At 37.4% G+C, this 22,955-nt stretch overlaps 1 protein-coding gene and 1 long non-coding RNA gene across 2 annotated transcripts; both read left to right on the forward strand.

The window, feature by feature from the left end:
- Positions 1–3,706: 3,706 nt before the first annotated feature.
- LOC148868992 (ethylene-insensitive protein 2.1-like) lies at positions 3,707–19,449 on the forward strand. Its single transcript, XM_088972148.1, has 8 exons — positions 3,707–3,952; positions 5,197–6,076; positions 7,266–7,352; positions 7,525–7,635; positions 7,730–7,942; positions 15,293–15,484; positions 15,662–18,346; positions 18,642–19,449. Exons 2-8 carry the CDS (start codon positions 5,819–5,821, stop codon positions 19,014–19,016), a joined length of 3,921 nt encoding a protein of 1,306 aa, XP_088828274.1. The 5' UTR covers positions 3,707–3,952; positions 5,197–5,818; the 3' UTR covers positions 19,017–19,449.
- A 2,012-nt stretch (positions 19,450–21,461) lies between these two features.
- On the forward strand, positions 21,462–22,695 carry LOC148868993 (uncharacterized). The gene is made up of 3 exons (XR_016107704.1): positions 21,462–21,659; positions 21,852–22,009; positions 22,349–22,695. It is a non-coding gene; the product is annotated as an uncharacterized LOC148868993 (long non-coding RNA).
- Positions 22,696–22,955: the final 260 nt, after the last annotated feature.

Raw genomic sequence — 22,955 nt, forward strand, 5'->3', positions numbered from 1 at the left:
ATAATGACTTTCTTAGGTTTTCTAAATGCCCATTAATTTATTTTTTGGGGAATTGAACCAAAAATTAATCAAGCTGTTGTTAATATATATTGGATGCCTTTTCTTTTACCTTTAAATATACCTAACTTTATTATAACAATGTTTGAAAAATAGTTGAAAGTAGAAAAGTTAAACCTAATTTATTTGGGATGTGTTTATATACGACCAGTGTTGATTATTTATACAAAATTTCAGTCTTTAATGTTTCAGATTGGGGTACCAAAATGCTTAGAATATACAAAATTGAACCATATGGTGAAACTAGCTCCATTAGTAATAAATTAAGAACATATACTCTTTCAAAGTTTAGGATTTTAGATATTCTAATTTCTAAAGAATTGGTTCCATTACAAAATACAAGTATCAAAATGAGTACTGTGCCAAACTTCCTCTTACAGTGACATATTCAGAGAAGAAGAGTAAGAAGAGTCATGAGGCATGGCAAATTAATGTTTTCAATCCGTTGTTGACCTGGCCAAGTGGATCAATGATTTGTTATAGGCTTGCAGTCTCAGTTCAGGTCCACCTCTAACCTTCTATGTTATTCATTTGATGAATTGTCAACCCATATAGTCGAATCATCGATCTGTCTGACCCATTCAACGGGTTACTGAGTGTTTTTAGTATTTTTTTTTGCACTGATGGCATCATGGATTAATCCATATCGACCTAACCGGTTAAACCTGCTGACCCGGAGGAAAACTGTTCATCTCTCTCCTTCTCCTTCTTGATGAATCCAAAATACTGAATTGGATTATTCAGGCAGGTTTCAAGAATGGCAACCCTCTCTCACTGACTTTTTAGAGAAGTGTTTACTTGAAAAATTAAAAACGTATACATGGAGAATAATATTTAGAGTCAACTCAATGACTCATTCCTGTCTAGTAGTTTTTACTTTAATTCAATTTGTTCTCTTGTTTCCATGTTACGTCACATTCATCTCAATGCTCACATCTAACCTTTCAATTAAGAGTCAAGAGTACGTTTGGATGGCTTCAGTATTGATTGAGCTGCATTGACTGAGTATTTGGAACAGTTTTCAAAAAGTTATTCGGAAAGTTGATTTTTCATTCATGTAAACCTATTTTCGACTCTTGAGAATTTCACCAAACATAGGTTCACAGTTTTTCGTATCTTTTAAGTTGTGGGCTTTAGTTAGGTGTCATTTAACAATTCTTTTTACAAAGATCTTTCCATAGTTAAGATGGATAAAAGAGTCTTTATAAATAAAGACTGTTAAGTGGCTTGGTAGGTGTCTAGCATCGGTGTTGATAACATCGCACCGTTTTCTAAGAAAATGGTGCTTATTTTGAATTGCAAGGTCAGTGTGAGGAGCATATCCAGACCCGCTTATTTTTTGTTTGGAATCAATGCTACCACACATAGGCTGTTTTCTGAAAAAACAACATTGGTTTTGTTTAGTATCAATGTTGACAGCAATATTTTCAACATGCTCTATATTATCCAACGTCCAAGATGATGCTATATCATTACATCGATGATAATAATGCATCGTTTTCTCAAAAAACATTAAATTTGGCATTCCTCCAGACCATACTTTCTTGATTTCCAAGGCGTGGTCTAGAGCAACATTTTTTTTTTCTGAAAAAATGGTATCAACAAAAAGGATGTTATTTGAAGCACTGCTTTCTCTAATATACCACCGTTTTCTCAAAAAACGGCATCCATGCCAAACACCCACTTGATCTACCAGACTTTTAAAAATGCATTTAAATGCTATTTATACCAGAAAAGATTCATTTAAAGCTTCTTGCGCAGGTCTTTCCACGCACACATCGTCTTGTATTTGCAACGTTTACTTACCAAACTTATTGAATCCTTAGAAAACCACATGGAAGGACATGACAAAGCACCGCCATAACCTTTTTATCAAAATCCTCTGAATCTTAACAGTTCCCTTTTGCCCATGTGTTTGGATGAAATGATTTTACAGGGAAATAAATTTGTCCATCGTCCTCTGTTGGCAAGAGAAACAACGCAACATCCCATTTTCTACCTTTTTCCTGACACTTTCCCACTGAAATCTAGCTACTTTGCATAGTCATAGTATCTGGCAAAACAGAACATTATAGCGCCAGAAGGCAGAAGCATTGCACCTAGTGCCCTCTAAGGTCACAAAGGGCCACCAGGCCAACCACTCCACGGCCCATTTGGCTGGAGCATAGCGCCACCAAATTACGCCCGGTCCAGACTATAGAAATAGACAAACAAAACTTAGGCCCATGGCTCTCGTACTACATGGGCCCACAATTTATGTATATACATACTCTGACATACCTGACGCATGAGCTATGATGCTATACCATTTTTTTTAGTTATAATATATTTGTAGTGTGATACAACTCCATCACGCACCATAAATTTGGAATATTCTGTCAATTCTAGTGGGTCCCACGATTGCAAAGAATCTCCACAGGATGGAGTAGTCAGCCACTCAGCTCAGCCTACGCTGTCCACACCCATACCCAGTTTCGGCGTATAACACGTATGATCCCACTAACCCTACCAAAAAGCTCACGTGGGGTCCTCCATACAATGCTGGTTTGTTTGTTTGGGGAGCTGGGGGGTACCATTTTTCCCAAGTGGCTGAAAAGTGAAATTCGTTTTCTTTTTCTTATTTCTTGGGAAATGATTTCAGTTTTCCCATGTAAAAAGAGAAGATGACGTGGCAAACTTGGATCACGTATCTCCTGCGCACAATTCTCTCATTCACATCACATCTCCCCTTTCTATTTTTATAATATATTTTAATCTAACCAAACAAACGCAAGTGGATCAGACGGCTCTCTTGAGATGTGACAAGGTTCGTTGGCTGAAGATTGACAGGTAAATAAAATATCTATATAAGCGCTGTAGCGTTGGATAAGTTCAGAAAGCCTGAAAGCTCTCTGGTGGCGACAGTGGACCGGACGAAAACCCGGAATTGTCATTCACTAATTGGCTTATCGGTTCAATCTCTGGGTCCAACCCGAACTTGAAGACGAGGTGACGTGGCCACATCGATGCCCTTATTTTCATCACGTGAAGATCAGGTGAAGAAGAAGTGACGTGGCACGACGATTCTGAGTGTTGGTCAACCCTACGGTGATGATGCCACTTTCACCAAAATGATAGAAATAGAAAAGGGTAAAAGAGAAAAAGAAAGCAGTGAAAGAGGGTGGTAGGTACTACCGCAGTCGTACCAAGTACCAATACTACCCCTCGTGTGCCCTCTCCAAATCATGATTATTCCATGGATCGTTAGAGAAGAACGAGTGGAGGACAATCTCGTCATAACACGTATCAACCGAAAACGGAAGGGAGGTGAGATGGTAATTTAAAGCGAGGACAAGAAATAGATCACCGCCGTTGAGATCGCAACACGTGGAGATGGTGGAATGGACAATCGGCTGTTCCAAGTTCCAAGTAAGCTGGGGGGGGGGGTGTTTAACGGAACCGGTGGTAAGGATGAGGTTTTGTAAGCATTCCGTTGGTCACCAAATCGTTTTCGTTTTCAGAGCATTTATCTGCTTGTCCGAAATCCGAAATAAGAGGGAGATCTTGTCACTTCTAAACCAAAAAAAAAAAGTAGAAAAACAGAAATAAAAAGTAAAAATAGAGAAAACGTTAACCGCCTTCTAAAGCTTCTGGTCTTCGAGTTTTAACCATTTTGACCCCCTTTTCTTGCATCTTCCGGACTCCAGTTTCCACCAGTCTCTCTCTCTCTCTCTCTCTCTCTCTCTCCAGGGGGCTTGGGTTCCTCTTTAACTCCTTTTTACTCTCCCCAAGCTATCAAACAAACAAACAAAAGTCTCTCTTTCTCTCTCTCTATCCATATCTCTAGTTCTCTAAGGTCTCTGCTTTTCTCTACTTACAGTAGAATTTGCAGAGAAAGCAAAGGAAACCCTAAAAGGTAAGGAGTTTGCGGCCTTAAATTTGACGGTTTAATTTTTTTTTTTTCATGGAGGAACCAATACAAAACCTTGGGAATTACGTTTCTTACCTCTGGAATGGCCCCTCGTTTCTTGCTTGTTCATTTATTAATTTGACCTTCAGCAGCATCAGATCCGTGGAAGTAGATGTGTCAGTCATGTCTTCTCTTTTGCTATTAATGGCTTTAAGTTTGGATTGCCTGGAGTGGACTCCTATGCTCCTCTCATTCTGTAGGGTTTGTCAGGGGTTTCTGTTTTCCTCTTTCGAGGATTAGGGTTTCTTGCTAGGTAAAAGGATTTCTTTCCTTTTCTTTGCTGTTACATGAGTGGTATGTGGAGTCTGTGGATTGTTGTAGGCAGTGGGAAGATCTGACTAGGCTTTTGTAGTATGAAACCTTAGGGAACTTTCGTTTTACTTGTCTGGGTTTTGAGATTTTATATAGATATATTTTTTTCTTGGTTTTTGTCAGCAAGCACTGTCTTAGATGGGCAACTCATTTTCTTGAGCTGTAAGCCTGTAACAATAATTCCCCGATTTGTTTTAAGTGTCTTATTCTAAGAGGGGGGCATTAAAACATCCAGAAATGCTACCTGGATTTTTCATGTATTTATCCTTATAATTTATCTTCTTTTTTTTGTCTTTGTACCATTTATCATCCATAAAGTTGTTGCCTTCAGACTCAATACACATTAGATCTTCTCCTTCTTTGCGTGGTTTAGTATGTGAGCTCAAATTTCTTCCTGTTAGAAAACCATGAACTCTTGCCTGATTGTAACCTCTTCCTTCTTGATCCGTTTTAGGTATTATTCTATTATAGAGAGTAGTGCGGTAAATTGACTGACAACCCTGATATTGTTCGTTTATGTTGATCTATGTATGCACAGTGAAATTGGCTGCTTGTATGCAACCCCATGGAAATTTCTATTTTTTTCTTTTTTTTTGGGCTTAATACTGAACTCTAATATTTATGATGATGTGGTTTTCTTCATATTGGATTTATTTATTTCACATAAACTCAAGACTTTATCGGGTCTTTATAGGGTTGTAGATGTTTCTAACTTAATACTTCTAGCATGAGTTGACCATCAAAAGTGTTGTGCTGTTTTTAATGAGTTGGAGGTCCCATGCTCGGAAGATGCATAAAAGCTTACTTTTTTTTTAATGTATCTCCTATTGTTTTTAATAACGATAGTGAGGTTTTTAACCTATGATTTGGTGCTACAGGTTGCCTTAGGTGGGGATGCGTTTGTGGCTACAACCTTGAATTGGATTATGTTTCATGGGATACTGGAGAAAGATTCTGATAGTTAGACTTGCTTGTTGTCTGTAAGCTTTAAGATAAAACTGGCTTTAGAAGGACACCTTGGATTTCAAATTATAACTAGGACTTTACTCCTTTTGGATGAACCTTCTGGTCATGGAAAAATTAAGAAGCAGAAGGATGACAACTATGATGTTTCACTAACATGTTATCATGCAAGTAAATGTGTTTCAAAAAGAAGCTGTGGGATTTGAATTTTGTGAGTACACTACAAAGACCCATTAGACTTACATTTTCAGTCATCAAGAAATCTATGGATATATAAATGCTTATTCTTTCTGAAGATAAGCTATCTCAGTCAGTCCTTAGAATGACTACATTTGAAGATGATTGACCATTGAAGTCACAAATGTCCTGTTGGGTAACTTGTAAAGGGATGCCATGCAGCAATCTTGCAAAGGAAGAATTTGAACAGTGAACATTGTTACAGGAGACTGTCTGACTTAGTTTGATCACTGCTGGAAGTTTCGTCAAGCATCTAGAAGTGCATATTCAAGTATTGGACTGATCTTTACCCAGAACTGTATGAGAGATATGGAAGCTGATCCAACTGGTATTAACCAGATGAAGGATGTTGCTTTTCGGCTATTCCCAGCTGTTGGACCCATGCTTCTAATCTCTATGGGATATATTGACCCTGGAAAGTGGGCATCAGCTGTTGAAGGTGGTGCCCATTTTGGTTCTGATCTTGTATTGCTGATGCTTGTTTTCAATTTTGCTGCAATTCTGTGCCAGTATCTTGCAGCTTGCATTGGTTTAGTCACTGGGAAGAATCTTGCACAGGTATTATTTATTTTCCATGGGCTTCAGGATATGCTAGTCACTTCATTACACTTGAGAAGATGTTACTTGAATATTCTTTTCTTGGGTTATGATTCACGTGTTTATAAAAGGCCTGGTGATATTTCAATTTTAGGTATTTTGTGAGTAATCAGATTTCTTATGGACTTCCGACTTCCTAAGTCTATGCATGTATATAAATTGCTTCTCTGTAGTTCCTTTCTTTGCCCTCCCAGAAGATTCTATGAGAGCTTAAAATTATACTAGGGTATTCTTGTTGGGCATGGGTAAATAAGTCTGGTTACCTTTTCACCCTTTTTTAATTTCCACAGCAACTCTGGTGCCTTGGAGATTTTGGTCATTATGTTGATTCTTGTTTTGGAGATTAACCATTGCTGTTATTTCAAATTTGTATATGCAACAAAGGCTGTTTTTGTATTGAGGCAGAAATGGAAAAGCAGTAGGGGAAAGGATATGTGAATATGTTACTTCATGGATTTCACCGTATGGCTTGAGAAAAAGATCCAGTGTAATCTGGAGAGAAGTGGATTCTTTCTTTGTTTTCTCCTGTTTTAGCAGATTTTTTAATCCATGAAAAGGGGGTGGAGGGGCTACTCTTACCCATTTTCGTTGAATTTGAACTTCTGTCCCATGAACCGTTCAGAAACTGCCTTTGAGAGTCCATTTAGTTTGCAGTCAGAATCGAAATTGAAATCCCTCAGAATTGGAATTGGAATGGTCAATTCCCTCTGCCTGTTTGGTTCAGACGGGAATTGGAATTGACTGGAATGGATTCTCATTCCCAAGGGAGGGGGAAGGAATGGCCATTCCCTCAAATGGGGGAATGCCATTCCACCAGGAATGGGATACGGATTCCAAGTCCACCCAACCAAATGGTTAGAATTGGAATGGACCATTCTTATTCCGATTCCCAACCCCTGTTCCTGCTAACCAAACGAATCCTCAGTTTGTTATGATGGCAGGCTGCAAGAGAAGAGGGGGGGGGGGTGGACTCTTCCATTTTTCATTGAATTTGAACTTCCCTCCCATGAACTCTCCAAAAACAGCCTTTGAATTCCTTTTCATGGCAGTTGATATGTGCCTTCGTTTTCTTTTCTGTTTGTGTACTTGCTTGCATTCTTATCTTGTTTTTTTGATTCTTAATTTAAGTTTCTTTCTTTTGATGCAAAAGATTTGCAGTGAGGAGTACAATAAATCCATATGCATATTTCTTGGAGTTCAAGCAGAGCTCTCTATTATAGCTTTGGACCTGACTATGGTATCGTCTCTGCTTATATTTTTATTTCTTTCTTTTTTTCTCCATTAACCATCTTTTTCTTATGGTTTCTCCAAGAATATAGTTGAAATAGAAAAACAAGACAAAATCTGTGAGATATATGGTTTATCATTTTTGAATAATTTCTAACACATATTCACCTGGATTATGCCAGATTCTGGGCATTGCACATTCCCTCAATCTCCTTTTTGGGGTGGATCTGTTCACTTGTGTCTTTTTGACTGCACTTGATGCTGTTTTCTTTCCAATTTTTGCCACCATCATGGTAAGCATGTATAAATACATTGCCTTCTGATGTCACCTCTAGTGAATAATCTCATTCTAGTACCATTATTCCCATTTCTTGTGCTCAATTTCAGGAGAAATGCAAGGAAAAAGTCCCATATATAAGCATAGCAGGATTTATACTGCTTTCTTATATTCTGGGAATGCTTTTCAGTCAACCTGAAATCCCATTTGGCATAAATGGGATGCTAACGAGGTTAAATGGGGAGAGTGCATTTACATTGATGAGTCTTCTTGGATCAGCTATTATGCCTCACAATTTTTACCTCCACTCTTCTATTGTTCAGGTACTTCTGATTCTGCATCTTTTGCCATTTTCTTTTTCTATTTCATGTGTACATTTCTCCTGTCTAATTTTCAGTCATGGAATTGCTATTACACAGATTGATTGAATTAGCAACCTCATATGGGGCATTTGCTTGATTATATCTTTGGCTTGTTGTTTTGGGATCTGGCAACACTTTAATGTCAGAAGCCTTCAATCTAAAATGTTTTTTCTTAAATTTACTGCTTTTCTGATGCATGGGCGATCTGCTTTGCTGCCTTGTTGATGTTAATATCTGTACAATGTGCAAAAATATGTATAGTCTCTTTAGCAGCTAAATTCCAATGTGATTGGGATGTCTGACTATATTTTGACTTGCCTTTGTTCATATTGCTACATTAATTTTTGCACATTACTTAGGTTTATTGCTTTTCTGAATTCTGATGCAAGGAGAATACACTTTTAAACCCTGTTGATGTTAACCTAATACCTATACAATGTGTAAAAATGTATACAGTCTATTAATCAGCTAAATTCCACTTGGGACACTTCATTCTGTCTTGTCTTTGTTTCATATTATAATTGGGCGCTGCAGAATTCATAATGTCTTGGGGTTTTGCTTCTCGGTATCATATTTAGATCTCTGAATGTATTGTTCCTCGTTCTCTAAAGTCCATATTTGGATAATCAGATCTCTTTGGAACCTTTTTTCCCCATATTATTTGATTAGCATATTTAGATTTCTTGAAAACAATTAAACAAATTATTGTGGTATAAAAAGAAAGGTTGTAGTATATTAAGGAAAAATTGAATAACTGCAGAAATTGAACTTTTTGCCTGTCTTTTATTTGGTCATATTTGTCTGATTGGCATTTCAATCCAGTCCACCCTTCCCAAGACCCCAAGTAGTTTGGACCAACATTGGTTTATGGCCTTTGTATTTGTCTGATTTTGTTATGAATAATGTGATGAAGAAGAGAAGATAGAGGAGAAGAAAGGAGAGTAGAGGTCATCGGTCTAACATCTAAATTATTCAAAAATTATAAGAAAGACCCATAATGGGGATGATATTATGTTGAAGTCCTTAAAAGTAAGTTTTATTCCTAATCAATGTTTTGAAAATTGTAATTGTATCTTTAATTGTAAAGGAGTTTGAATCGAATCATATCATAAATTGTAAGATTTTTTCTGATTTTTCTGAAAGTTGTAAAAAACCTAACAAAATATCTAAACATCTCAAAAAATAGAAGAAAAATGATTCTGCACTAACTTTTAGCTTAACACATTATATAAGTAGGTGACAATTACACTACTTTCATATCATAGCAGTAGTCAAAATTCAATTGATCCTATGGTATAATTGAGGAACGTTTTTCTTTGGTTTATCCTTATCCCCCAACACTTTTAAAGAAAAAAACCATAATGTTCTCTAGTTTCTATTGCTAAAATTGGTAAAATCAAACATGCATCATAAAAAATATTAAAATAAGAGACTACTAGGTTACATAGAGCCTACAACGATCCAAGAGCAAAATAATTCGAATTTTAAACTACACATTTCAGTACAATAGTGAGACACTACAAATAAACATTATATACAATTAAAGAATCTAAAGTCTAAACTAAGATGTCATGATTCATGTATACATTTTAATTTTAAAGTCTAAAATCTAAATACATATTCGGTATTCTGTTTTCATGGAAACAAAATACAAAAACAAGAATGAAAGGAACAAAAAAATATGGGGCCAAAACGATGGAAAAAAATGGGGAGGAGCACCTATTTTGCATCAAGAGAAAAAGAGGTGGAAATGGTTGTGCAAAGCCCCTGTTTTTGTATCAAAAAGAATAGGAAAATGTGGGAAAGAGATCATGTTTTGCATTAAAAAAAGAGGGGGAAAATACTAGGGTGGAGACCCTGTTTTGATGGAAAATACTAGTATTTTCCCCCTCTAGTTTTGTGCCCAGCTAGCTATTTTCACCCTCTAGTTTTGTGCCAAAAATGATAGAAAAAAATGAGGAAAAACCTCCATTATGCATCAAAACTAGAGGGTGAAAATATCTGGGCGGAGCCCCTGTTTTTTTTGTTAAAAAACAACGGAGAAAAATGGTATAAAAATAGGATGAATTTTTTTTTGAGAAAAAAGTAAAGTGGGGATAATGAAGGGCGGAGCCCTCTTTTGTGTAAAAAAAGTAGAAAAAAATGGGCAGAGAACCCGTTCTTGCGTTAAAAGAAGAGGGTTTCAGATATTAGGGGGAAGAAGAAGAAGAAGAAGAAGAAGAAGAAATAACTTACCTTGAACAGATTAGCAGCAATCGAAACAACTTAGCTTTGGAGCTTTCATGCAACACAGCAACAGTCATGGAGGGGGTTTTAGCCTTGACCTTTCATGCAACAGTCATGGAGGAGGAGGGTTTTTCCTCCCGCCCAAACTTTTCTTTTGTAATAAACTAATAAAGAGCTTTCATTTGATGGACTATTGAATTTTATCTACTATTTATATAAAATGACATAATTGCCCCTCCCCATATAAATGAAAGTTTAAAAAATTGAGGCCTATGACAGTCTTTTCAATTTTAATCCACTCTTTAGTTATCATCTAAATCATGATTTGTGATTCAAATCTATGATTCATGCATAAATCGTACGATTTTCGCAAAAATCGATTTGTATGTACGATTCATATCGTTTATGGATGACTCGATATGAATCGTACCATTTGAATCACAAGTCATACAATTTTAACAACATTGTATCTTAATAGAACCCCATTCCTTGTACTTTTTTATTCTTTACAAATATGATAAAACTAGTAAGTGTACATGTGCTTTGCACGTGGCAATTTTTGAGGATTATGATGATAGTAAGTAATATGTTTCCAATTTTTTTACAATTTTTTTACATTTCTATGTCTATAAAAATTATTCTTATTTATCACACTTATTTTTGTTTAATATGGTGAATATATGATATTAGAGATATGTCCAAATTTTTATACATTTTTTTTTTTGTATTTTTTGTACTTTTTTGTGTTTTCATATTTTTTAATTTTATTATTATTTAATTATGACATCGAGGGCTTACACATTTGACCCAAAAGGTTGAATTGTTGACTCGCCCCCAAACATGAAAACAACTCCATTTTTGGGTTGGTTTTAAATTTATATTTTATTTCAATCATCATCAATAAAACAATTATTCTTTGTCACACTTATTTTTTTAATATGGTCAATTAATATAAGATTCAATGAAAGAATGTGAGTATACCCTAGATATAAGACTTAATGAGAGGGAATTGAATGAGGTGAAATGTAGTAATTCAAATTATATTTTGTGCCCTCACAATTAGAGAAAGACCAAATTCAAAAATAGGGTTATTCTAGCCATGAATGTCATTCAGTGAATGTTAATGGAAGTTAATACCTTTAATATAAGACTTAATGCAAGGGTTTTGAATGAGGAGAAAAGTGGTTGTTTAAATTACATTTCTGTCCTTAAAAGAGGAATGCAATTAAAAAATTGGGGTATTTTAGGCAAACAAAAGTTTCACACTCTCATTTGCACTTATGATAGTAGTATAGATTGATTGCAGTTATTGATAAAAGAAAAAGAAAAAAAAAAAGTAAAAGCTGCATTCCTCATACACCTTAAAAACGAGTAAGGTTTAGCTGAATGCTTTGGCTGTTCAGCGGGCTGTGGAACCTTATCATTGGTTCCACACCTTTTACAGTGGGGCCCATGAATTTATTACTGGTGTGGAACCTCATCATTGGTACCACATCCCGCTGAACAGCTAAAGCATTTAGCTAATCCGAATTCCTTAAAAACTAAATGCTCTAACACTTCCCCTAGCACTAGCTGACTTGCCTGGAAAGAAACAATGTAACCTGGGTAGCAATATGACCAACTGATCTTCCAGAGCTTCTCTCAGATAGGGCAACTTGAAGATTATAACATGGCAGCAACTAAACTCTTACACTATATCCATGAGGACCCAACAAGCTTCATTGCACTCACAACGAGACTTTTGGCTGCAACAAACTTTATTGCCCCATGATGAAAGAAATCCTAATTTCCATTATGGATTGATGAACCTTGGGATTTCTTTCATCGTGGGGCCAATAGAAGGCTTTAATGGGGCCCACAGGTTCAGCAATCCATAAAGGGAAGTTTATTGGAAGATGTTAGGTGGTTGTAGTGTGAAGTTTCAATCTTTTAAAAATGTACTATTTTTATTTTATATTCATAATGCTTCCCATAATTACTATTTATTGTAAAACTGCAATTTATTATTTTTAGTAAAACTGATCTATGTGACTGATGATAGGGAGATAAATGGATGAGAATTGATTTAGGATGGCTGTAGCATGTTTAGGGAAGAGATTGGTAGGTTTAGGATGGAGACAAAGTGAAGTTCTGAAAGCGTTTAGGTATGAGAGAAAAACAATTGCTGGTGTTTCATCTTTAGTAACCTAAAGTGCAATCTGAAACAGCTTTATAAGGTATGAACTATGAAGTACTATGTGGAGACACCATTTCTTTTGAAGATAAATACAGAGACACCGTTTCTGATTAAAAAATACAATGTGGAGACTACAAGGTTAATTTGGTTATACCACGCAAACTCAAAGGTGGTAGGAGGATGAAAGGGAGACTGGCGGATATTGTACCTCACAAGGCACAACTTCAAATCAAATTCATATTCATTTTATTTCTTTATTTAAAGCTTTATGATAGATTTATAAAGCTTTAGGGTAGGAAAATCATAGGCTTTCCTTAAGGGCAGCCCAGTGCATCAGTCTCCCACTAATGCCTTGGGGAGGGACAGATGTACACAAAGGATTACTTATGGAAGAACTTCTAATCTCAAACAAACTCTGTAAAGCAAGTAATAACTAATCCCTACCTAATTCAAAGAAACAAGAAATTACTGATGTAATTGTAAATATTAATTACATGAATTATTATAAATAGAAAGTTAAAGTTACTGTAAATTGTAATTATACTTATAGTAATTACCAAAAAAATAGACTTCTACAAAAATAACAGATCTCTAGAAAGCTAAAACTTAGCTATACAATTATACAACCACTTGAGACTTAATGTTTATCATGAACTAAAAAAAGGTTCCAGAAGGTGTAGCTCAAGCATTCAGAGAAAATATTCATCAAAAAAAGCATTCAGAGAAAATATATTATTTAGCCACACAGTGTATTTAAAGGTTTTGTTGCAGATTAAGAAAAGCTTCAAGACATTGAGTTGGTGATTCCTATTAATGTGAAGTTGAGAAGCCTTGCATAGTTTTTAAAGATTAACTTTGTTCCCAGTGAGGATAGTCATACCATGCTTTATACTTGAGTTCTAGATCCTTAATTCATCCATCCTCACTATAATACTTAAGGGTTTTTTTTTTTTTTTTTCTTTTGAACTAGGAGAGAATGCAAGAACTGGAATTAAAGAGAAATCACGGAGAAAGAAATTTTCAGATTTTGAGAAGTATATGAAAAGCAAGGTTCAAAACATTGAAATGTATCAGTGTGTAGATACATATCGATTTTTGACCTCATAATATGTTATATATTAAAATTTCATTGATTCCAATTGTTTTAAATAACAAGTCTCCATTTGGAAAGTGTGCAAATACAAATATGTAGAGTGCAAAACCTTGTATTTTGTGTGTATTTGCACTGTACATATTTGTATTTGTACAATTGTACTCAGCCTAATATATCACATGACAATTCCACTATGAAACTGTCAAGTCAAAATTTGAAAAAAAAAAAGTTTTGATTGGTCAAAACTGTTGACATGTTACACTTTTTGCATCGAGAGAATTGATACTTTGAACCTTAATGAAAAGTGGAGCCCACAAGTTCCTAGTTTTAGTAATATCTGGTTTACTTAGATTAGGTTAGGAAGTGCTTCTTATTTTAAAGAGTTTGTGTGACTAGAAGTTCTTGGATGTTAAATAATCCATTTTTTTGCTTTGATTAAGTAATCCACTTCTTGGTCATTAAGTGTTTGAATTTGAGTCTAGTAAGAAAAACCTAGGCCTGGCCCACTCTAGGGCTTAATAAACCTTTGTAAGGCTTTGCCTGAGAGATGGAATATGAATATGAATACAATTTGAAGTTGTGCCTTGTGGTCATATGCTGTGACCTGAAGCACCTTGCACTTCTCCCTGTTGTACCTCACACTTTGTAGGAATATTTCAGGTTATGTTGGTAATTGGTTTTCTTCCATGCACAAGAACCTTTAAAAGTCCACCTTTTCTCTATCCTAAACCCACCAATCTCTTTACTGAACATAGTATAACCACCCTAAATTCACTTTTTCGCAACCTTCATTGATTTACTTTATAATCTAAAAATGAGGTTGCTGATGTATTTGTGCAAAATTGATTTATTTTGAGCTTCTTTTTCTGAAGTTTGTTCAAGTATGGGTGGGAGGTTTTCTGTTGTGATTGTGGGGTGCTATCTTAACACCTCTCATTTGGTTGTATTCAGCCTTTTCTTTTCTTAATAAAAATTTCCTTTTTACTTGCAAGAAAATGTAGTTGCTGCTTCTCCATTTAGATTGTCACATATCTGATTCGTAGGAATTTTTCTTAGATATCCTACATTTATACTATATAAAGTGAATACTTGCCTTGGTTTTGGTGCAGATCATAAAAGTTAAATTTGATTATATAATGTGTAGTGTGAACTTATATTTACCTTTTACTTGAATACGTGCATAGCATGTGCCCTTACACTAGTTTGACAAGATCCCCCCTTTCAGCTAGTGTTATGCATCTTCATTCTTCTTAATATAAGACATCTTTCATTAAAAAAAATATGAGATCTTCCTTTCTCTTCTTCTTCCTCCTCCCCCTCCTCTTAAGGAGGCATGTGCTTGGGAGGTTTACACCGCTTATGTTCTGTACTACTTCTCACACCTCCAGGTAATGGAACGCTTCACATCACACCACCGAATTTTACAAATAGTCAAATTATGACTCCAAACAGAACCTGAAACAGTATGGGGTAGGGCTGAGCTGGCATGGTCTATTGTCCAGTCCTACTTTGAAGTCCTTTGATGTCATGATCAAGTGGGCATACTCTTAAACAGTGATCAGGTCAACAACTGAGTTGAATGATCTCAGTTTGGAAATGGCTTGAAGTAGATTTCCACCCAGCTTCCCTATAGTATGGCTACTATAGTGTCTTATCCTGTAGTCTGGAGCTTACTTTATTTAGCAATTCCCCATGTCTGCATCTGCGTTCTCATGTGTGCAATCATTGTGCATTTTCTAATATATATCACCATCATCATCAGATGACAAATTTGCTGCTCAATCTAAATTTTGACATATTTTTCTATTTTATGCAGCAACAGCAACTGAAGAAACCATCACATGCATCAAAGGATGCCTTATGCAATGACCATTTTTTTGCCATATTTTGTGTGTTCAGTGGCATTTTTCTGGTGAACTATGTTTTGATGAACTCTGCAGCAACCGTTTTTCACAATGCTGGTGCTGTTGTGCTTACTTTTCAGGATGCACTTTTGCTTATGGACCAGGTACGTTTCATATTTCTTTAACAAGTTGGCATATGTAATCTATAAAAAAAAAAACAAGTTGGCATATGTAGTCATTTAAGGGACCGTGAATGACACATTTGTATTTTATTGTCCTTTACAAGCTGTTTAGTCTGTAAGTGCCTATTGATTGATATTATTCTTTTAATTATTTTGCAGGTATTTAGGAGCCCTATGGCACCTTTTGCCTTGTTTCTGATCCTTTTCTTTTCTAGTCATATTACAGCATTAACTTGGAATCTTGGTGGGCAAGTAGTCTTGCATTATTTATTCACAGTGGACCTACCTGTTTGGCTCCATCGTGCAACAATCAGGACTTTTGCCATTGTTCCAGCCCTTTACTGCGCATGGAATTCTGGTGCTGAGGGAATGTATCAATTGCTTATTTTTGCTCAAGTAATGCTAGCCATGCTACTTCCATGTTCTGTGATTCCCCTTTTTCGGGTGGCCTCATCAAGTTCGATAATGGGTGCTCTCAGAATCTCTCAATTTGTGGAGTTTTTAGCTTTGATGACATTTTTTGGTATGCTTGGTTTAGAAATTATCTTTGTTGTGGAAGTGGTATTTGGGAACAGTGACTGGGTGGGTAGTTTGAGATGGAACATGGGGAGTAATATTGCATTCTCATATGTTATTGTTCTCGCCATTGCCTCTGTGTCACTTTGTATGATGCTTTGGCTGGCAACAACACCACTGAAGTCTGCAAGTGCTAATCCAGATGCACAGATGTGGAAGTGGGATCTACAATATTCTCGACCTGAGTTATTCATGGAGGGAGAGGAAATGGGTTTAGTTAGGACTACTTACCATGGAGAGGAGACTGCAGCTGAAGAGCCAGCATTTGAGAAATCTTTGGAGAGTCGATCAGATGGTTCAGCTATGGAACTTGATGTTGATTTGCCTGAAATGATTATGGATTCTGATCAGGAACCTCATGCTACTCCCATTGAGGAGAAATGTACTTCTACTGCAGTTCTTAGCTCCCCAATACGCCATTCAGAGGAATTGGGGTCCACAGTTGAGTTGGCACCGGTTGCAACTGTAGGTAGTGAGGTTTCTGATGGTGGATCCCTGGATTCTGAATCTGTACAGAAGTTTGAGTCTGTGGACCCAGTGGGAAAAACTGTTGATTTTGAGGGAGAGTTGCAGACTGAGAAGGATGAGGACGAGGGGGAAGCATGGGAGCCAGAAGAATCATCTACAGTAATCTCTGCAGGTGGGCCCACTTTAACTTTTGAGGGTTCTGGGTCTTGTAGGAGTCTAAGTGGGAAGAATGATGAAGGGATTAGTGGTGGTGGGAGTCTTTCAAGATTATCTGGATTGGGGCGAGCTGCCAGACGTCAATTAGCTGCTATTCTCGATGATTTCTGGGGTCAGTTGTATGATTTTCATGGGCAGGTAACTCAAGAAGCAAAGTCCAAAAAATTGGATGTATTGCTGTTATTGGATCTGAAACCTGCTGTTTCTCAGAAGGTAGACCCTTTGGGAAATGAATGTTCTGGATTCCTCCCTCTAGCAGAAAGAAACTCAAGTATTTATGACTCCCCCAAGAAGCAGAGAATGCCAAGCAGTGTAGCATTATCTTGTGGGCTTCAAACAGGTTCTTCTGGATCATGGTCTACCCAAATGCAGTTGTTGGATGCATACACAAACAGTTCCAGTCGCAACATTGTTGATGCTGGTGAGAGACGATACTCTAGCTTACGCCTGCCACCTTCTTCTGAGGGCTGGGATTATCAACCTGCAACAGTGCATGGTTATCAGGTTGCGTCCTATCTCAGTAGGATGGTTTCAGAGAGAAATGCTGATCCCCTAGGTATTCCATTGGATCCACCAACCCCTAAATCCTCATCTTTTGTCCCAACCAACTACAGAGATTCAATTTCTTTTGCTTTGGGGAAAAAACCACAAAATGGGATTAGCTCTTTAAGTTCATCCAGCATTCAGAACCCAATTGTCTCTAGAAGTACTACAGTACAAGCTGAACGACCTTGTTATGATCCCTGTTCTTATGGACCTGTTGAAAATGCTGGGTCTTCAGCATACACAAAGAAGTACCATAGCTTACCTGACATTTCAGGGCTTGCAGTTCCTCTTCGGGATTCCTATTTGTCTGAGAAGAGTTCTCCCTGGGACAGCTCTATTGGTTTTGGGCCATCTGTTGGCAAACCGACATATGAACAATCTCTATATTCAAATAGTGGATCCAGGGCAGGAGTCCCTTTGCCATTTGATGAACTCTCTCCATCAAAGTTCTACAGAGATGCTCTCTCTGTAAACATGAGACCAAATTCAGACACCAGGTCACTCTGGTCTAGACAGCCTTTTGAACAATTATTTGGAGTAGCAGGTCAAACTCAGTGTGTGGGTGATGGAGTTGGAACAAGACAGAATCTGGTTAAGCAAGAAACAACTTGTCTTTTGGATTTGGAGGCCAAACTGCTCCAGTCTTTCAGATATTGTATCGTGAAGCTCTTGAAACTGGAGGGATCTGATTGGTTATTCAGGCAGAACGATGGAGCCGATGAGGATCTGATTGATCGTGTTGCCACCAGGGAGAGGTTCCATTATGAAGCTGAAACTAGGGAGGTGAACCAGATATTGGGGGTCTCCCAATATCTTTCTTCCGACAAGAAGACCAGTTCAGGACTGAAGAATGAGGAGGCTGGTCTTGCCAGGTTTCTTGTTTCCTCGGTTCCTCATTGTGGAGAGGGATGTGTTTGGAAAGTGGATTTGATAGCGAGCTTCGGGGTGTGGTGCATTCACAGGATACTGGAGTTGTCATTGATGGAAAGCAGGCCAGAGCTATGGGGAAAATATACTTACGTTCTTAATCGTCTCCAGGTATATCTAGTGAATTTTGAATTTTAAATATTCCTTGTTGATAAAGATAAAGGTTCTTTTATTTGATGAAAAATGAGTTACCCAGATGCAGGTAGTAGATTAGATAAGATGGACACAAGTTCTGTGTCCCGGTAGTCCTGTTGTGGGTTGTCACTTGCTAGGATATTTACAATAAACTTCGTTTAGTTGATTTGTGTCATAAAGGGATTTGTCAGAGTGGTGGCTGAAAAAGCTCTTCTACCAGTGTGTAAGTTGTGACATTGGAAGTTCTTATTTAGAAATTTATTTGCAACAGGGTATTCTTGATCTAGCATTTTCGAAGCCCCGTACTCCCCTGCCTCCTTGTTTCTGCCTCCAAGTTCCTGCAACTCGTGCAAGGAGGTCCATTCCACTCCCAAATGGGCTACCCCCATCTGGGAAACCAGGAAGGGCGAAATGCACAAGTGCATCAATGCTTCTTGATTTAATCAAGGATGTCGAGACTGCAGTCTCCTCCCGCAAGGGTCGATCGGGCACTGCAGCCGGTGATGTGGCTTTCCCTAAAGGTAAAGAGAATCTGGCATCGGTCCTGAAGCGCTACAAGCGTAGGCTTTCTAACAAACCTGTTGGAACAATGGAAGGTGGCCCTGGGTCGCGCAAGGTTCCCATACCAACCTCTTATGCCTTGTAACTGTTCCATTCCCTTGGACAAACACTACCAGGGATTTTGAGCTGTTCTATGTTGAAAATCAGTTCACAAGGCTCCTGCGGAGTAATGCACACCGCCGCCTCTTGGAAGTGTCTATATCTCTTCCATGTGTACAGAGTCTTCGCTGCAAATTTCATTTCCATATATGTTGTTTATACATATTGTAAAAGTTATGGAGCTGCAATTGCAGCGGAAAAGAAAATGGGTAGGAAAAGGTGGAAAGCTGGTTGTAATTGTTCTTGATGTTGTTGTAGTTACCGCTGTGATTGTAGTTTGTCACCATTTTTTATTATCAGATGGTGATATTCCAAATCACGTGGGTAAGGGGAAAAAAGGAAAAGAAAATGAATGGACGGTGGAGATATTTTGGAGGAAAATAATTTTGAGAATATTAAAGTTCCGCCTTGAAGCCTTACTTTTTTGCTCTTCGTTTTTACTAGTTGCAACCTTTTAACACATGCACAGCCGGAGAGGACCCTTCTGTTGCATTGCTCGTTGGAAGAACGATGTGTGCTTCTGATTTTGCACTTAGGCTGTCTTTTGGTTTGAAAGAGAAGTAGAGAAAGAAGGGAAAGGGGTAGGGGAAGGGGAACTTGTAGATGTTTTTTATTTTATTTTATTTGGTTTGGAAGAAAAGGTAGGAAAAGCCTTGGTTTCTTGTGCTTCTTTAATCTCTACTGTATCTGTGGTTGTGTTGATATTTTGTTTCTAGACTCGAGCGAGCTTAATTGCAACTGGGTTGGCAAGATGAAATATTCAAAGTTCCCATGCAATATGCAACATTTCCTATGCGGACTATTTCCAGAGATTTGAATTTTTCAATCAATTGTCTGAAAAATCTGCATCTCTTTTATCATTGGGATCTCATTGACAAATATTGCATTCTTGCACAAGGTTAAGTTTTACTTGATTAGTTCTCATTTTATGAAATGAGTTGTTTGAAAGAGTGCTTTTATGGTATTTGGCTGGTCACCGACTTTTTTCTTCAAAGTAGCTTTTTAAAAACGCGAAAAGATAAATATTTTTTTTTCTATATTTTCAGACTTTTATAATGCCGAAAACCCATTTAGAGCTTTTTTCAGCCAACATATTTTTTATTGGGTTTTGGTTTCTCACACAAAAGCCCATTGGAAAATCACTCCCAAACGCAGCCTAAGTAGCAGACTGGTTAGTGGATAGAGGTCACACCGATTCAATTAAAAGTGATCAATAGTCATTTGATCAATAATCATTGATATGAATAATTGATGACGTGCTAGCTCCCGTTTTGTGTAGCCTTACCTTATATGTAGATTGATTGATTGTACTAGAAAATTTTCCATGAAAATCTTATATACCTACTTTTAGACATTATTTAAATGCATAACTTAAAGACACAACAGATTAATACTCTCAACCCTGCTATTTACTTTTTAGACATTGCTAGGAATCGTAATCCTAGGCGTTTATTGAATAAATGGTGTCACGTAAGCGTTTATAGGGGAAGTTTCATTTATTTAGTGCCTAATGATAATTAAGTGTTATAAACTGATTTGTTATTGTTTTTATCTATTTTACAAACAAATCAAATGCAAATATTTAGAGATAAACACCCACATTACAAAACACATAACTGGGGATATTTGGAATCATGATCATTTTTCAAAAAACAGTGCCACGTCGGATCTATATAGGTGTTTCAACAAATGCCCATATATTTCATTGTTTGGTTCATGCATTTATTGAAAAATCGGGCATACCTCGTAAATTGAGACCCTGGTGATGCATGAAACATCAAATTTGGCATTTTATGTATCGATGAACAATTTCCCCTAATGATTGACTGAATGGAAATTACGTGAATCCTATGTGGTGCTTACCTGTCAGCATATACATAAAAAATGGTGATGAAAATCACCTTACCAAACAACATTGTATTACTCACTGTCTACATGACAGAAACACTCAAACAAAATTAAAACATTATTTTGTGAAAAACGAGTCTTGGAAACATGGGCGTTTTTTCTTGAAAATGGGTCCCAATAAACGCCCACGCCTACCAAGTGTGGATTCTGCAAGTGCAAATTGTTTTCCCATTTCTTCTTCTGCTCGTCTTCAGCTCGGGAGATTTCTACACTGTAAAGTTTATGGACCCCCCATCCCCCCGCCGCTCGATCTAAAGCTTCATATCCTTACGTTTGCCATGCGTCTGATGAATCACGTGGGTGGGGCCAAATGTGTTTGGCATCTAGAGTGTAGACTATACACCACATCTGGGTTTCATTCATACTTCAAACCATTCAGCTAGAGACAGGGTTGCTTCTGACTGTTTTTGTCATTTTATCGAATGGGATTCAAAGTTCAAACGAGTCTCTGTAGCATCCACTCGAAGAAAGCAAGTGGTCTCTTGCTGCAATTAATTAACGTGTCGGTTTAGCTTGAAACGTGGAACCTTCTCATCTTTCAGTGTCACCAAATTTATTGCTTCAGAGTTTTGTTTTCTTCTCTCAGGAGGATCAAGGTATGGGCTCTCTCTCTCTCTCTCTCACACACACACACACAGCTCTTGATAATATATGCAACGATCATTTCAGCTGCAGGTCATCTTCTGAGTTGGAAAGCCGATAGAAAGTAGTCTCTATCGAGGTAGGTACTAGAGTTTATATTGAATTCTGAGTACAACTGTACAAGTTTTAATTATGATCGCATAAAGCGGACGACCCTGGTAGCGTTTTCTTTTCTATGGATGGTAGTGATTATTGCAGTGAACACTAGACTAGACTATGCTCTGCATTTTCACTTCATATATAACCTTTTATCAGTCCCACCGAATTGCAGGTGCAGAATATATGGTGATGACTTCTCACCAGAAACCTGCGGCCCAGTCTGGGACTAACCTCCTTTTATGATCCCACAGTTCGAGACAGAACTGAATTGATTTGAGGATGAAATTGAACATCTCTGTTCCTAGCCATGGTTGGCTTCTTATCTCCATGGTACACCAGCTATCCTTGGTTTCATAGAAAATAAGAACTTTCTTTTTCAACTTTCTGTTTTTCCCTTATTTTAATTTCTACCAAACCAAGCACAGCCCTATCCTTACAATCTCATCTTGTTTACTTAGAGTGACAAGACACGAGCTTTTTGGAGGAGGAAGGCAGTCCTCAAAGCTGTGGAATGCCTGCTTTCTTATTATTCCTCTTCTTCATGGGCTTTTGGTTGGGTTTTGATAAGATTAATGAGCAGCTTCTCTGGATGAGTACAAAGGAGTTGTGCTTAAGCTTTCTAATAGCAGCTTTCCAGTTAAAATGAGCTTTTATCTTTAATAAATGCAGGAAAGCTGGAAATTGAAGGGTATTCAATATTTCAACTCAACAAAATCAGTAGAGGAGGCTAAAGATGGGCTACGTGTTGGTCATATCACTTCCATTGATGATACTCTTCTGCCTGGTACTGGCTATTGCTTGTTACCTTTTTGGGAGGGCCAGGGGCCGAAGTCAAGCTATGGGAGCTCCACAGCAATATGGGCCTCCTCCACCTCCAATGCCAGCCCAGGCCCAGGAGAAACCTTGAGTGTAGAAATGTGAATAAACATTTTGTTTGTGCTTGGAGTGCAGATACTAGATACTGTCTGTAACTATATTGAGGAGAAAAAAAAAAACTTATTTTTATTTTTGGGCTATTTTCCATTGTTTAAGAAAAAGAGGGGTTTTATTGTCTTTTTATCATTATTCCACCGTTATAATTATAAATGAACTCCTCGGCTCTACCCACTGGTACGAGTGAGCATGGGCCGGAACGGGCTGGACCATACTTATATAATTTAATATAACATATTTATATACTGGCTGGGCCTAAAGTCAGGTTGCAATTGATTACACCTACCCACTGGCCCTCGAAAATCAAAAGAACATGTAAGATTTTTAGGGGTGTAATCGAGTG

This window comes from Nelumbo lutea, chromosome 2 (assembly GCF_056320005.1).
Source record: "Nelumbo lutea isolate HS-2025 chromosome 2, American lotus-T2T, whole genome shotgun sequence".
Lineage (NCBI taxonomy): Eukaryota > Viridiplantae > Streptophyta > Magnoliopsida > Proteales > Nelumbonaceae > Nelumbo > Nelumbo lutea.

Bases quoted from the DNA above. Each gene is read 5' to 3' on its own strand.
- LOC148868992 (XM_088972148.1), top strand. From the start codon at position 5,819: ATGAGAGATATGGAAGCTGATCCAACTGGTATTAACCAGATGAAGGAT. The intron at 7,353-7,524 runs GTATCGTCTCTG...GGATTATGCCAG, and splicing joins TAGCTTTGGACCTGACTATG to ATTCTGGGCATTGCACATTC. The intron at 7,943-15,292 runs GTACTTCTGATT...TATTTTATGCAG, and splicing joins TCCACTCTTCTATTGTTCAG to CAACAGCAACTGAAGAAACC.